At 39.4% G+C, this 15,783-nt stretch overlaps 2 protein-coding genes across 2 annotated transcripts; both read left to right on the top strand.

Annotated features, from left to right (window-relative positions):
• The first annotated feature begins 400 nt into the window (after positions 1-400).
• Positions 401-1,330, top strand: LOC105002156 (taste receptor type 2 member 7-like). Its single transcript, XM_010858675.1, has one exon. It carries the CDS (start codon positions 401-403, stop codon positions 1,328-1,330), a length of 930 nt encoding a protein of 309 aa, XP_010856977.1.
• Positions 1,331-12,894: 11,564 nt separating this feature from the next.
• On the top strand, positions 12,895-13,838 carry LOC105002227 (taste receptor type 2 member 7-like). Its single transcript, XM_010858768.1, has 2 exons — positions 12,895-13,351; positions 13,483-13,838. Exons 1-2 carry the CDS (start codon positions 12,895-12,897, stop codon positions 13,836-13,838), a joined length of 813 nt encoding a protein of 270 aa, XP_010857070.1.
• The last annotated feature ends 1,945 nt before the right edge of the window (positions 13,839-15,783 follow it).

Raw genomic sequence — 15,783 nt, 5'->3', positions numbered from 1 at the left:
CTGGCTTGTAACTGAGCTGAATGAAACAAAAAAGTGTCTAAATCCTAAGGAAAAAAAAAAATCTAAAAATTGATCTCTGTCTTGTGTGTTAGCAAACCAAGATTCAAATTCTAATGTATAACTTTACATGGAAATTATAAGCAGTGTTACAGCAGTGGTGACACATACATAATATTTGCCTTGAAAATCACTAGCTGAGACCTTGAGAGGAGTAAAGGTGGTTTCCTGAAGATAACTAAGACTTTGGGAGCATCTTGAAGGCTTTGATTTTTTTGCCAGTGAGTACTAAAGTGCAAGGAAAAGGAATTTATTGAACATTAGAGCTTTGAATGCATATATCTGTAATGCCTCATTTATAAGTCAGTGGAGTACTGAAGGCAGAGATTTCCTATCAGCAGGCATGGAGAGAACATTGAACAATATACTTACGATCATTTATGCTGGAGAGTTCTTACTGGGTATTTTGGGAAATGGATTCATTGTTCTGGTTAACTGTATTGATTGGATCAGGAGTAGGAAGTTCTCCCTGATTGACTTTATTCTCACCTGCTTGGCTATTTCCAGAATATGTGTGCTGTGCATAATGATTTCAAGTACAAGTTTATATGTAATCTCTAAGGAAATACAGTACAATAAGAATCTCCTGATAAATTTGAGGTTCCTCTGGACAGGATCCAATTATTTCTCCATAGTCTGCACCACCTGCATCAGTGTCTTCTATCTCCTCAGAATAGCCAACTTTTCGAATTTCCTTTTCCTCTGGATGAAACGGAGAATTCACAAGGTGCTTCTCATTATTGCACTGGGGGCTGTCTTCTCTTTCTGCTTGTGCCTTCTTCAAAAGGATGTGGTAGTTGAAAGCCGGCTCCAAAACCAGGTAAACAGCGAAAACAATGTGACGTTGGACTTTCTAATGATAAAATATGATTTGTTCCTTACCATAATGTTCCTCATCCCCTTTGTAGTGTCCCTGGCCTCCTTTCTCCTTTTAATCCTCTCCTTATGTGGTCATCTCAGGCGTATGAACGGTGTAGACTGTAGCTCGGAGGCCCATGTGAGAGCCCTGAAGGCTATGATTTCATTCCTACTCCTCTTCGTTCTATACTATTTGAGCAATATTATAACTGTGTGGGCCAATCACATTCTAGGTAGTTTCGTGGCAAAGATTTTTGTGAACATGCTGTTATTTTTCTGTCCTTCTGGCCATACTTTGCTTCTGATTTTGTGGAACAGCAAATTGAAACAGGCTTCACTCTGTGTCCTAAGGAAGCTGAAGGGTTACATGAATCTAAGAAAACCTGCTCTTCCAAAAAGAAGCCTGAAGCGATGATGACCTTCTCAAGAATGAAGACAACAAACAGGACTTCATATTTATGTTTTTATTTTCATCCTGACTGTTTAAATTCTATTCTGTGATGGGTGATTGAGCCTTATTGAAAATATCTTAGGAGTTCCCTTGGTAGCTTAGTGGTTAGGATTCTGGCCTTTTACTGCTGTGGCCTGGATTCAGTCCCAAGTTGGATCCTGAAAGCTGCACAGTGTAACTGGAAGCCTGGCCTGCTGCAGTCCATGGGGTCTCAAAGAATTGGACACAACTGAGTGACTGAACAACAAATGACAGGAAAAAAAATCTTCCAGGAAAATGCCAAAAGAAAAGGATTTTGCTGTGTTTCCATCAAGATAGTGATGATATAACAAACAGTAAAATTATGCATTTTATGTTAGGCAAAATATTAGTTTAATCTCACTTAATTTGTACTATATTGATTTCACAAAAACATATGTATATATAAAGAATAGCCATAAATATGTATTAATGTAGATATATTTATACCTGAAAAGATATATAGAGATTTAATTCCTAAAGAAAGGTAATTATTTTAAGTTTTCATTTAAAAATAGAAAAGAGCACCAAAATAAGGAGAGTAAATATGTTCAGGAATATGTTGACATTTTAATTAAAAATAAAAGGTGAATATCTGAACACAAAAATAAAGTTGTTTTAAAGCCTCAGGTCATTAGTGACTACTTCTTGGTATAAGCCATGACTTGTTAATATTTCAAATAAAATGCATCAAGAAACAATTAAGTGTTTCAACCATACAAAAGTGGATTAACTAGTAGACTTAGAATTTGGAATATATATCATCTAATTAATGATATAATATGATTAGTGAAATCATCTAAGGCTATAGAAGCTAAAAGGAATGATATATGTCAGAAAATGCAAGGATATCCAGGGGATGGCAATATTCCAAATTGCATTTTGTGAAAATCTCTTAACAAGGAAACAAATTCCTCAATGCTAAAAAAAAATTATGGGTGACCACAGGTGGCTCAGTGGTAACAAATCTGCTGACCAATGCAGGAGACACAGGAGACATGGGTTTGATCCCTGGATTAGAAAGATCACCTGGAGTAGGAAATGGCGATCCACTCTAGTATTCTTGCCTAGAAAATCCCATGGACCGAGGAGCCTGGTGGGCTATGGTCCATGGGGTCGCAGATAGCCAGACATGACCGAGCAGCTGAGCACACATATACACATGGATTAAATATTTAGATTTAGTAAAGAATGAGTGCAATAAAAACAAAAATACAACCAAGGATCAGGGAGCAATTAACACATGGCAAAAGGAAAATGGCAAAACATCATCCCAGAGAACCGTTGAATATCAAGCTGACTTTGGCAAACAACTGGGATAAGTTCTCAAGCAGGAGGATATTGCATGTAAACAGGAAAAATGTTTCAATGATTAATACTAAAGAATCATTTGATAAATTTTCAACACTATTCCAATACATCTTTTAAAAGCAAAAATATAAAAACTCAAATTGGTAAAATAAAAGCTAAAATAGAAAAATATCTAGACTCCAGAGACCCCAAACTATTTCTGTTTTTCTGATGCACTCAGACTTAATTTTCAATATTTTCTTCAATTACTTATTGGTTCCATGATCCTCTCTTCCTCCTCTCTCTCTCATAATGTAGGATATTCTGATGCTTCATTATTTTGATATTGTCACCAATTGCCCAGCATGATTTTAAACCAAGAAGAGCATAACACTTAAAAAGCAGACTTGCTTACCAGGAAAGACTATCTTTCTCACCTTCTTGGTATTTAGCAAGTATGTTTTGGATGGGTAGATGAACAGATTCAAAATGTGTTCCAAATATCACTAAGACATTGGGAATTTTGATGAGATATAAGAGCAGTGCTTGGAAAGAAAGGTATTTATTTGTGGCTAGATTACAACTATAAAAGCTCTGGTAGCAAGTCTCAGAGATGTAAAAAACCCCAAGACAATGCAATAACTATTTGGAAATTATAACAACTCATTACTGTGGCTAATGTATTAACAGTGGAGGTGACAAATAGACTCAGGGGATTAGATCTGGTAGGCAGAGTGCATGAAGAACTGTGGACAGAGGTTTGTAACAGTGTACAGGAGATGGTGACCAAAGCCATCCCCCAGAAAAAGAAATACAAGAAAGCAGAGTGGTTGTCTGAGGAGGTCTTACAAATAGTTGAGAAAAGAAGATAAGCTAAAGGCAAAGGAAAAAGGGAAAGATTTACTCAACTGAATGCAGAATTTCAGAGAGTACTAAGGAGAGATCAGAAAGCCTTCTTAAGTAAACAATGCAAAGAAATAGAGGAAAACAATAAATGGAAAAGACTAGAGATCTCTTCAAGAAAATTGGAGATACCAAGGGAACATTCCACTCAAAGATGGGCACACTAGAGAGCAGAAATGCAAGGACCTTACAGAAACAGAAGAGGTGGCAAGAATATACAGAAAAGTTCTTAATGACCAGGATAACCATGATGGTGTGTTCAACTCACCTAGAGTCAAACATCCTAGAATGTGAAGTCAAGTGGACCTTAGAAAACATTACTACGAACAAAGTTAGTGAAGATGATGGAATTCCAGCTGAGTTATTTAAAATCTTAAAAGATTCTGTGAAAGTGCTGCACTCAACATGCCAGCAAATTTGAAAAACTCAGCAGTGGTCACAGGATCGGAAAAGGTCAGTTTTCATTCCAATCCCAAAGAAAGGCGGTGCCAAAGAATATTCAAACTACCATACAATTGCACTCATTTCACATGCTAGCAAGATTATGCTCAAAATCCTTCAAACTAAGGTTTCAGCAGTATGTGAACTGAGAATGTCCAGATGCACAAATTGGATTTAGAAAAAGCAGAGGAACCAGAGATCAAATTGCCAACATCTCCTGGATCACAGAAAAAGCAAGATCATTAAAAAACAATCTGCTGCATCATTAAAAAAACAATCTGATTCATTGACTACACTAAAGCCTTTCACTATGTCAGTCATAACAAACTATGGAAAATTCTTCAAGAGATAGGAATACCAAACTACCACCTTACCTGTCTCCTGAAAAACCTGTATGCAGGCCAAAAAGCAACAGTTAGAACTGGATATGGAACAATGGACCTGTTCAAAATTGGGAAAGGAATACATCAAGATTTTATATTGTTACCCTGCTTATTTAATTTATATGCAGAGTAATCATGAGAAATGCCAGGCTGGATGATGAACAAGCTGAAATCAAGACCACAAGAAATATCAACAGCGTCAGGTATACAGATGATACCACTTTAATGACAGAAAAGGAAGAGGAACTAAAGAGTCTTTTGATGAAGATGAAAGACGAGAGTGAAAAAGCTGGCTTAAAACTCAATATTAAAAAACTAAGATCATGGCATCCAGTCCCATCACTTCATGGCAAATAGATGGGGAAAAAGTGGAAACAGTGATAAATTTTCTTTTCTTGGACTCCAAAATCACTGTGGACAGTGACTGCAGCCACCAAATTAAAAGACGTTTGCTCCTTGGAAGAAAAGCTATGAAAAACCTAGACAACATAATAAAAAGCAGAGACATCATTTTGCTGGCAAAGGTCCATATAGTCAAAGCTATGATTTTTCCAGTAGTCATGTATAGCTGTGAGAGTTGGACCATAAAGGAGGCTGAGTGCCAAAGAATTGATGTTTTTGAACTGTGGTGCTGGAGAAGACTCTTGAGAGTCCCTTGGACAGCAAGGAGATGAAACCAGTTATTCCAAAGGAAATCAATCCTGAATATTCATTGGAAGGACTGATGCCGAAGTGGAAGCTGCAATACTTTGGCCACCTGATGGGAAGAGCCAAATCACTGGAAAAGATCCTGATGCTGGGAAAGATTGAGGGCAGAGGAGAAGGGGTCAACAGAGAATGAAATAGTTGGATGGCATCACCAACTCAATGGACATGAAGTTTGATCAAACTCAGGGAGATAGTGAAGGACAGGGAAACCTGGTGGTCTGCAGTGCATGGGGTCCTGGGGGTCAGACACAACTGAACAACAAAACAACAACAACATGACCAAAAGTGTGCTAGAGAAATAATGAGCATAGAATGAACTGGCATGTTAAATTTACTGCTGCTGCTGCTGCTGCTGCTGCTTCTGCGTCACTTCAGTCATGTCCTACTCTGCGCAACCCCATAGACGGAAGCCCACCAGGCTCCTCCGTCCCTGGGATTCTCCAGGAAAGAACACTGGAGTGGGTTGCCATTTCCTTCTCCAATGCATGAAAGTGAAAAGTGAAAGTGAAGTCGCTCAGTCGTATCTGACTCTTTGCGACCCCGTGGACTGCAGCCTACCAGGCTCCTCGATCCATGGGATTTTCCAGGCAAGAGTACTGGACTGGGTGCCATTGCCTTCTCCAGTTAAATTTACTACACAACCTTCACTGATGCCTAGAGGTGCAGTTGCAACACTCATTAGAACCAGATTATTTCTTGATCAGGTGGTCTCAAATAAATAAATGAATAAGAGTGAAAGCACAGGACTTAGAAAATAGATGGCCCAGAGCATAGGGCACAGTAGAGTTTATTGTGAAAGAAGAAAATACAGAAATTATTGAATACTTTAAAACGCAGAGTAGTCTTTCATTCTTCTCATTTCCCAGATAGAGTGCTAATTTGGGTACTGAGTGCAACTTATTAACACTGCTGTTCTCAGGAATCCCATGTTTTGACAGAAGTTTTTGCTTTTGATCCCTTCCCGGGGCAATTTAATGTAGATATGGAATGCCTGCATTTTTAGAGAGCAGAGTATAGAAAGACTTTGTCTACATATGATGTAAAAGCAACTTGTTTTCAAGCACCAAAACCAGTAAGCAAATTTATTTTTTCTTGCCACTGCCCCTTCAATCCTGTTTTACTGAGTTATTCTTCTCTTTCAAGAATAAGAATTTATTCTTCTCTGCCTTCTCTTAGGCAGCCCCCACAGCTTCTATCATCACTTATACATCAAGTGCAGCCCAGACTAAAAATAAAGTTTAAATTTGTCACTCAGTATAAAAGTTCTCCCACTCAGCAATTTCAGACCCCATTTAAGCCTGGAAATCTAACATAGGAGAGGATTTTTTGCAGATTGCTATTTATCTCCCTATCATCTGTGCTGCTTTTGGTTCCTTTATGGTTCCATCTATAGCTAGCATTATCTACAGTTCTCTTTTGGGCTGTCAAAAGCTATCAGTCATCCTGAATATTTTAATGAAGATTCATTCTGCCAAGACACTTGGAGGTTTGATGACTCCCATTAAATGACTCCCAGAGAGCTCAGTACAATCAGTGTTATACTTTATTAAAATAAAAAGATATTGATGAAAATCAGCAAAGGCCAAAGGTACATAGAGTAGAGTGGAGCCCAGGAGAAAACAGACACAACTTTAAAATTGTCCTCTCCTGGTGGAGAGGAACAGTGCTTGGTTCACCCAGTAATGATGAATGTATGACCACACATGTAAAGTATTGCCAATGAGAAAAACTCACTGGAGCCTTGGTGTCCAGGGGTTTTATTAGGGATTCATGACACAAACATGGAGCACCCATGTGATTGATTGTAACTACTTGGTCTCCAGCTCAAATTGAAACAGCATAGCTCTGAGCTCCAAGAAAACAAAAAAGAAATCACTATAGATGATGTTGTTAGCACAAACTAGACTATCTGGTGTGACTCAAGACCCCAGGTATACAGAGATACTCTTGCTAGGTAGGATATTCCAAGTGCTTAGAGGTTCTCTTCCAGAAACCAGTCAAGTGTCAAATCTTTCTTTGGAACATGCAGGGTTGAAACACCCTAAGTTTGCAGCATTGACCCTTTACCATCAGTACCTTTGTGGGTTTTATTGGAATCTTTTCACATGGGCTGTCCTATCTGAGGTTCCTGTGCTGATTCCTTAAAGGTACTGAATCATAAGAAATGATTGTGATTCTGGTTTCTGATGTTGAAATTTACCTGGACGGTATTTTCCTGGATTACTTTTCTCTTTCATGAGATGATTTTTAGGAGTTTCCTTTCAAGTGATCCGTGTCAAGCTCCCTTTATAAAGATCATGTCTGTCCCGTGAGAAACATGAAACCTGCCCCAGTGAACTCTGGAAGGGCAGCCATTCTCAAGCAGTCCTCTCTGCTCTAACCATTCTATAGCCACATTTTGACTTATAGACTTTTTCAGGTATAATCCCAGCTGTTTGTTCCCCAGTCTCTAGGAGATATATGTCAATTTCTATACATGCTTCTCCTTTCATTTAGATGGTGAGATAAACTGATTATTCTCTTCAAAGAAATGATCTCTTTTAGCCTCTTCTCTTAAATTTCCATATTAATCATATGGTGACATGCTAAGGGAAACAGAACCACAAAACTGGTATCATCATCTTTAGTACAGACTTTTTAGGACACTTCAGTAAGTCTCCAAAGCCTCTTCCAAACCACTGGGGAAACTCCCCGTCATCCTGTTGCACAGCTTACACCTGGGTGTGCAAAAGTGAAACTAGAGGGAGCCAAGGCCTTGTGCTAGCCTGATGGCATGACTCCAGCATAGAAGTCAGCGAACATTTTTCTGTAGAGAGTCAGAGAGTAAATATTTTAGGTTTTTCAAGTTATATGGAGCTGTGACTACAGAGTTCTGCCATTGTAGCTCAAAAGCAGCCATAGCCAATACATAAATGAATGGACATAGCTGTATTTCAACAACTTTATTTACAAAAATAGGCAGCAGCCTGTGGACCATAATTTGCCAACCTAAACTTTAGAGGAGCTAAATTTATAAAAAGTCATTAAGTGGAAGCAAATCAATTAAAAAGTTTTATCCTAACAATAAGCCTACAACTCTGCTTCCTGGGAATAGAGTCTTTGAAAGGATCACAAATGGACATCTAAGAACTAAAATAATACTATTTAAAATTAAGATTTAAATGGATGGATATATCAACCAAAGTAGATCAGAAGAAAGAAACTATCATATCGATTTGAAAAGAATATTTTAATATATAGATTTATTAACTGGGTATAGAGTTGTTAATAAAATAACTAAAAGAGTAGAAAGAGAACCCTACAGGGTGATGAAGAGAGCAGCCACAGGAAGTAGCTCTCATTCCTAGGGTTAAGGAACAAAGGAGAGAGGTTAAAATGATTAAAGCCTAGAAACCTAGAAAAGGGAACCCATGGCACTGAATTTCAGACCTTAAGGAAGATACATTGCTCAACTGGCACTGTGACTCAGCCTATAGAAGTGGTCTGAACATGAGGGAGAGGTTGTGCTAGGATTATACTCAGAAGAGGGGGAGCAGGCTGATGTACAGAGGGAGGGTTCAGTACAGCACCAGAAACACTGAAAACTGGATTCAGTTGCTCCGAGGGGAAGGAAATGCTGACAGGATGAAGAAACACTGCTGGAGTGGTGCTCACAGAAACAACGAGTAGACAGGGAGCGTGTAGGAATCCAGCTGGAAATAAACGGGAGATAACAAATCCCATTTTCCTTCATCAGCCTTACAGTCTCCTTCTACCATCCTTTATTGGAAGAGCCTAACATAGAGGCCCTCTTTGATAGGCAAGAATACAGGAGTGGTTATCATGCCTGTCTCCAGGGATCTTCCTGACCCAGGGATTGAAATTGCTTCTCTTATATCTCCTGCATTGGCGGGAGGGCTCTTTACCACTAGTACCACTTGGGAAAGCCCAGGTGGATCTGTAAGGCTACGGTATATCATGCAGAACCATCGTGCCACTATGTCCTCATAGAGACTTTATTTAAGTGTGTGAAAGTCGCTCAGTCGTGTCCAACTCTTTGAGACCCCATGGACTGTATCCCGTCAGCCTCCTCTGTCCATGGAATTCTCCAGGCCAGAATACTGGAGTGGACAGCTGTTCCCTTCTCCAGGGGATCTTCCCAACCCAGAGATCGAACCCAGGTCTCCTGCACTGTAGGCAGATTCTTTTACCATCTGAGCCACCGATGTTCATTATTCATGTGATCATCATGAACTGGATGTTATATGAGCCACTAAGCCACAAATCTGGGCATGGATAGTTGCAATCTATAATTAAGTAGGAATTATGTAGAATAGAGACATCTTGAACAGGTCTGAAGTTCAGTTCAGTTCAGTTGTTCAGTAGTGTCCAACTCTTTGTGACCCCATGGACTGCAGCACACCAGGCTTCCCTGTCCATCAACAACTCCCAGAGTCTACTCATGTCCATCACATCAGTGATGCCATCCAACCATCTCATCTTCTGTTGTCCCCTTCTCCTCCCATCTTCAATCTTTCCCAGCATCAGGGTCTTTTCCAATGAGATAGCTCTTCGCATCAGGTGGCCAAAATATTGGAACTTCAGCTTCAGCATCAGTCCTTCCAATGAATATTCAGGACTGATTTCCTTTAGGATGGACTGGTTGGATCTCCTTGCAGTCCAAGGGACTCTCAAGAGCTTTTCCCAATACCACCGTTCAAAAGCATCAATTCTTTGGTGCTCAGTTTTCTTTATAGTCCAACTCTCACATCAATACATGACTATGAAAAACCATAGCTTTGACTAGATGGAACTTGGTTGGCAAAGTAATGTCTCTGCTTTTTAATATGCTGTCTAGGTTGTTCATAGCTTTTCTTCCAAAGAACAAGCATCTTTTAATTTCATGGCTGTAGTCAGGATGGAGACCTTCCTGGGGAGAGAGTCGTGAAGGAGGAGAAGTTTCCACACAGTAGGAAACCCTCTCACAGGCGGGTCTGTGGGAACTTTTGAAATATCAGAAGGCAACATAACCAGGAGAAAAAATAGAAGGAAAAAAAAAAAAAAAACAAAAAAAAACACTCCACAGAATACCCACCTAACTGCAACTGCAGAAAAAAGAACTTTCCCATGAAAGACTGTAACCTAACAACCTAAAGGGCATCCTGGCTCACTCACAGAACAAAGGATTGAATGACTACCAAAGGAGAGCTAGCCAGCTGTGTACCAGCTATGTACCAGCCCCTCCCCATCCAGGAGCAGAGAGGCAGGCTTGAGACATCCAGAGCCCAAAGGCAAGGGGCTGCTACAATCTCAGCCCCAGAGATGGCATCTTCTGCCAGGAGGGCTGCAGCCTGAGATCAGCTCTCCAAAGGAGACATATGGCATATCTGAGATGGTGCTGTCGTGGCACACCCAGAAAACTGAGTGGTTGGGATTGGGGAGGTGATTGAGATGCACAGCCCACCTGGGACAGTGAGCTCACCAAGCACCTGGTTGCCTGAGCTGCTCAAATGTGGGCATACAAAACGTATGCCCAATGCAAAGAGACTGAGTCAGAACTGTCTCCTGTGGAGATACGGGTCAGCAGTGGCCTGCTGCAGGGGCTGTGGGTGCAGCAGAACTGGGTATGGCATAAGCCCTCTTGAAGGAGGTCGCCATTAACCCCACCATAGAACCACCAGAACTTACACAGGACTGGGGAAACAGACTCTTGGAGGGCATAAACAAAACCTTGCGTGCACCAGGACCCAGGAGAAAAGAGCAGTGACCCCACAAAAAACTGACCCAGACATGCCCATGAGGGTCCAGAATCTCCGGCGGAGGCGTGAGTCGGCAGAGGCCTGCTGCAGAGTTGGAGGCACCGAGTGCAGCAGTGGGTGCAGGGGACCCTTTGAAGGAGGTCACCATTATCTTCATTACCTCCACCATAGTTTGGTCTCAGGTCAAGCAACAGGGAGGAAACACAGCCTCACCCATTGACAGAAAATTGGATTAAAGATTTACTGAACATGGCTCATCAGAACAAGACCCAGTTTCCCCCTTAGTCAGTCTCTCCCATCAGGAAGTTTCCATAAGCTTCTTATCCTTATCTATCAGAGGGCAGACAGAATGAAACCACACAGAATGAAACAGGAGAAAAAATAGAAGGAAAAAAAAATCACAGAGAACTAACCAAACTGATCACATGGACCACAGCCTTGTCTAACTCAATGAAACTATGAGACACGCCATGCAGGGCCACCCAAGGTTGACGGGTCATGGCAGAGAGTTCTGACAAAACATGGTCCACTGGAGAAGGGAACGTCAAACCACTTCAGTATTCTTGCCTTGTGAACCCTGTGAACAGTATGAAAAGGAAAAAAGGTATGACACTGAAAGATGAACTCCCCAGTTCAGTAGGTGCCTAATATAATACTGGAGAAGAGTGGAGAAATAATTCCAGAAAGAATGAACGGATGGAGCCAAAGCAAAAACAACACCCAATTGTGGATGTGACGGGTGATGGAAGTAAAGTCCGATGCTGTAAAGAGTAATTATTGTATAGGAACCTGGAATGTTAGGTTCATGAATCAAGGCAAATTGGAAATGGTCAAACAGGAGATAGCAAGAGAGAACATCGACACTTTAGGAATCCATGAACTAAAGTGGACTGGAATGGGTGAATTTAACTCAGATGACCATTATATCTACTACCGTGGGCAAGAATCCCTTAGAAGAAATGGAGTAGCCCTCACAGTCAACAAAAGAGTCTGAAATGCAGTACTTGGGTGCAATCTCAAAAACAGCAGAATCATTTCTGTTCGTTTCCAAGGCAAGCCATTCAATATCACAGTAATCCAAGTCTATGCCCTGACCAGTAATGAAGAAGAAGCTGAAGTTAAATGGTTCTATGAACAGGTCTGAAAGTCACAAGTGAATTACATGAGCAGATGATGTAGACCACTTTAATGTCAATTCCAATTGCTTTATCTGGTCTCTTTTAATCCACACTTCATAGATCATTGAATTGTCTCAATTCATATAGAAGAGCCTAGATTTTCTGAATAGCTTTAGCTTGTTCAGGTCCTACTCATAATTAGCAGCATTATGATTATTCTGCAAACAAACAAGTGAAAGTAGCACACTCAGGTTTTTATTAACTCTGAAATCCAAAAGGCCTGTCAAATATTGTACCCTTTTTAGTGGTTAAGAGGTACAATGCTCAGCAAGTTGTCTTTCATAATGGAGGGGGATTATGATACTGAGATTAGATTCATATATTGCCTGCCAAGTTTCCTAAAAACTTCAGACACTGTATCTTATTCTGTAATGCAGTGACCTCTACTGTGAATGTTTCATAATTTACCAACAGAATAGGGTTTTCTGGTTACATCTACATGGTAAAGAATTTTAATGTGAAAGTTGGTGTTGGAGGTTCCTATTTCACAATTCAAATTTGCATATCAAATGATATAATTCTTTGGGAGAGGAGAACAAATTTTTATTCAAAAGTGTGGAAATCAATCCAGGCCTTAATTTACATGGTAGCAAATGAAAATTTGGCCTTTCAATCATCTCTGTACATAGAATATTACTGTAGCTACATCTGGACCAAGTGTGGAAATTCTTGGTAGAGCTGTATGGAAATGTCCAATGAGTGTTACAGAAAGTGACTCCACACTTTTATTACATATTGCTGGGCTTCCTAGCTAAAAAGAAGAGCCACAATTAAAAAAAAAAAAAAAAGGAGAAGAAAAACTATTGCACAATCAAACACAAAGCCTATATCATTATCTCATAAATCATCTGGAAATTAGTCAACAAACTATGGATCAGAGTTTTCTCTTTGCAGTCATGTTGAATATATTGGAGAAGATTTTCATGGTTGTGACTGGTGGGGAATTTATAATAGGAATTTTAGGGAATGGATTTATTGGACTCACAGCTTGCATTGCCTGGATTAGAAATCAGAAGTTGAGCTTGCTTGACTTAATTCTTACTAGTTTGGCCTTTGCCAGAATCAGTCAATTATGGATAACCACTGTCATGTTCTTTTCAATGATGTTCTATCAGGCAGGCTTTGGTACTGTGGGAAGAAAATATATCTTTTTTTGTATCTGGATACTGACCAGTCACTCAAGCACTTGGCTTGCTACTTGCCTTGCTGTCTTTTATTTCCTGAAGATTGCCAGTTTCTCCCATCCTCCTTTCCTTTGGCTAAAATGGAGAATTAACAAGGTTGTTTCCATGCTTCCACTGGTATCTGTGCCCTTCCTAGTCATAAGTTTTCCTTGGCCATATAATGTTGATGTCTTCTGGTGTCATGTCCAAAAGATGCATGAGAGAAATATGACTGAGTTATGCAATGTGAATGAATATCAAAATTTAAATTTTATTATTATCTTCACAATGGAGTCCCTCCCCCCTTCTTTCTTTCCCTGATTTCCTTTCTCCTGTTGCTCCATTCTTTGTGGAAACACAAGAAGAACATTGCACACACTGTCAGGGATTCCAGAAACCCCTGTGTTGAGGTCCATTTCAGAGCCATGAAAACTGTGTTTTTCTTTCTCATGCTCTTTGTCCTGTACCAATTTGGCCTTTTCATGACATTTGGGGGGCATTTTTTCCTACAGAACAAGCTGGTTGTGATGTTTGGTTATATGTTAGGAATGCTGTATCCTTCAAGTCACTCATATGTTTTAATTTTTGGAAACAGTCAAATGAGGAAATTCTTCTTGGTGATTCTTAGGCATCTGAAGTGTGGCCTGTAAGGAAGCACTGTTGGCTGCATAGGTAGGCCTGGGACAAAAGTCATTAAGTCTTCGCGGAACCTGCCTTGCTTCATGGAATTCTTCCTTTTGCCTATATACTGTGTCCTGAGTATCACTGCAGTTCTCCCGAGGCCTGGATAGACCTCTAATCTAGTATGTATGTATGTGTGTGTGCACTCAGTTGTGTCCAACCCTGCGACCCCATGGACTGTAGACTGCCAGGCTCCTCTGTCTAATCTAGTAGCCAGAGGAAAAAAGTGTAGAGAAGAAGTATTGCCTCTTATAGCTGTTAGAACTTTTGCATATCTGCTTAAAAAAAGAGAGAGAGAGAGAGAGAGAAAAGGATTGTGAATAGTCATACCACTCACACAGATCTGCAGAAGAGGGAGGTTGTTAGAAATTAAAAGTCATCAAAATTATATTTAGTTCCTCTAAATAACCACTTAGTCCCTGTGATAATACAGATTTAGTCATTCAATTCATGTTTTGATGATATTTAACAGTAAATTGTGAGAATTTTTGCTGCTGATGTGACTGCAGAAATCAAATAGTCTGGAATTCATTGAAGCCATTCAAATATTTTCATAACAGCTAGTTACTACTGCTGGAAATTTGATTGTACTAATAGCATATTGTGCAATCTAAGGCATATGGCACTATCATATCTGGAATGTACATCAAAATAATCCATCAGGGAGTCAGATGGCTAAGGTACAGTGGCTGTAACAATTTACATTTCTACTATACATTGATAATGCTGTAAGTGTATGATGGGTACATCAGATTTATTGTACCATTTTCTCTATCTTTGTTTAATATTTTTCACAATGAAAATTAAATAAAAATTAGTGAAAGGTTTTTTGTTTAATTCTTGGTTTTTTTTTTTTTCAGGCATGAAATTTAGATATGAAGGAGAAGAAATATAGGAAATATTCAATAAAGCAATTAATTTCTTAGAACTGTTTCTTTTATAAATTATTCCTGTGAAGCTACAAGTATGAAAACGTTTTTAGACTGTATAAAATCTATGTATTCACAATCCCCAACCTCTTATAGTTTGCCCTTAAGAGGGAATTCTCCAATGAAAATCAGAACGACTTTGCTAATATAGACAACACTATACACTGCATTATACACAGACTTTTCCACTTTCTTATGCTGTTCTCCCAGAAAATGACATTGTAAGAAAGGGGGTGAACTCTCTGATTAGTTTCTGATTAGATGAGATATAAAGCTGAGTCTAGAAGGTAGCACTTGGTAGGAATTTTCACTGTTGAATATTTTACTCTCCAGGAAGCACCATGTGTCTCTGGAAACTAAAGGCTTCCCAGACGAAGGGAAAAAAGGCTGTATGTATACAGCTGATAAATTTTGAAAAATAAAAAAGAGAAAGAGAGCACAGCAGTAAAGTAAGAGGAGACTCTGTTTCTTAAAATATATCAGAATCAGACTGTTTAACAGGAAAACCTCTTAAATATACTGTGGAAATCTTCCTAAGCCAGCTTCTCATATTAATGACTCTTACTAAGTATAATGGAGACTTACCAGATTTGAAAGTCTCTTGACACATGCTCAGTTAAAAAGAGCACTCCTTTGTCCAACAAAGAATACTTACTGGATAATATTCCATTGTATATATATATATGTACCACATTTTTTAACTTTAAAAAAATTATTGGGGCATAGTTGATTTACAATGTTGTATTAGATTTAGGTGTACAAAGAGTGAATCAGTTATACATATACCACTCTTTTTTATGATTCTTTTCCCATATAGGGTATTAAGGGCACTGAGTAGAGTTCCCTCTGCTATATAGCACGTTCTTATTAGTTATCTATTTATTAATGTATATGCTGCTGCTAAGTCGCTTCAGTTGTGTCTGACTCTGTGCGACCCCATAGATGGCAGCCTACCAGGCTCCCCCGTCCCTGGGATTCTCCAGGC

This window comes from Bison bison, unplaced genomic scaffold (assembly GCF_000754665.1).
Source record: "Bison bison bison isolate TAMUID 2011002044 unplaced genomic scaffold, Bison_UMD1.0 scf7180017864390, whole genome shotgun sequence".
Classification (NCBI taxonomy): Eukaryota; Metazoa; Chordata; class Mammalia; order Artiodactyla; family Bovidae; genus Bison; species Bison bison.
Note: the sequence above shows the minus strand (reverse complement) of the source record. Positions and strands in the feature narration are given on the sequence as shown.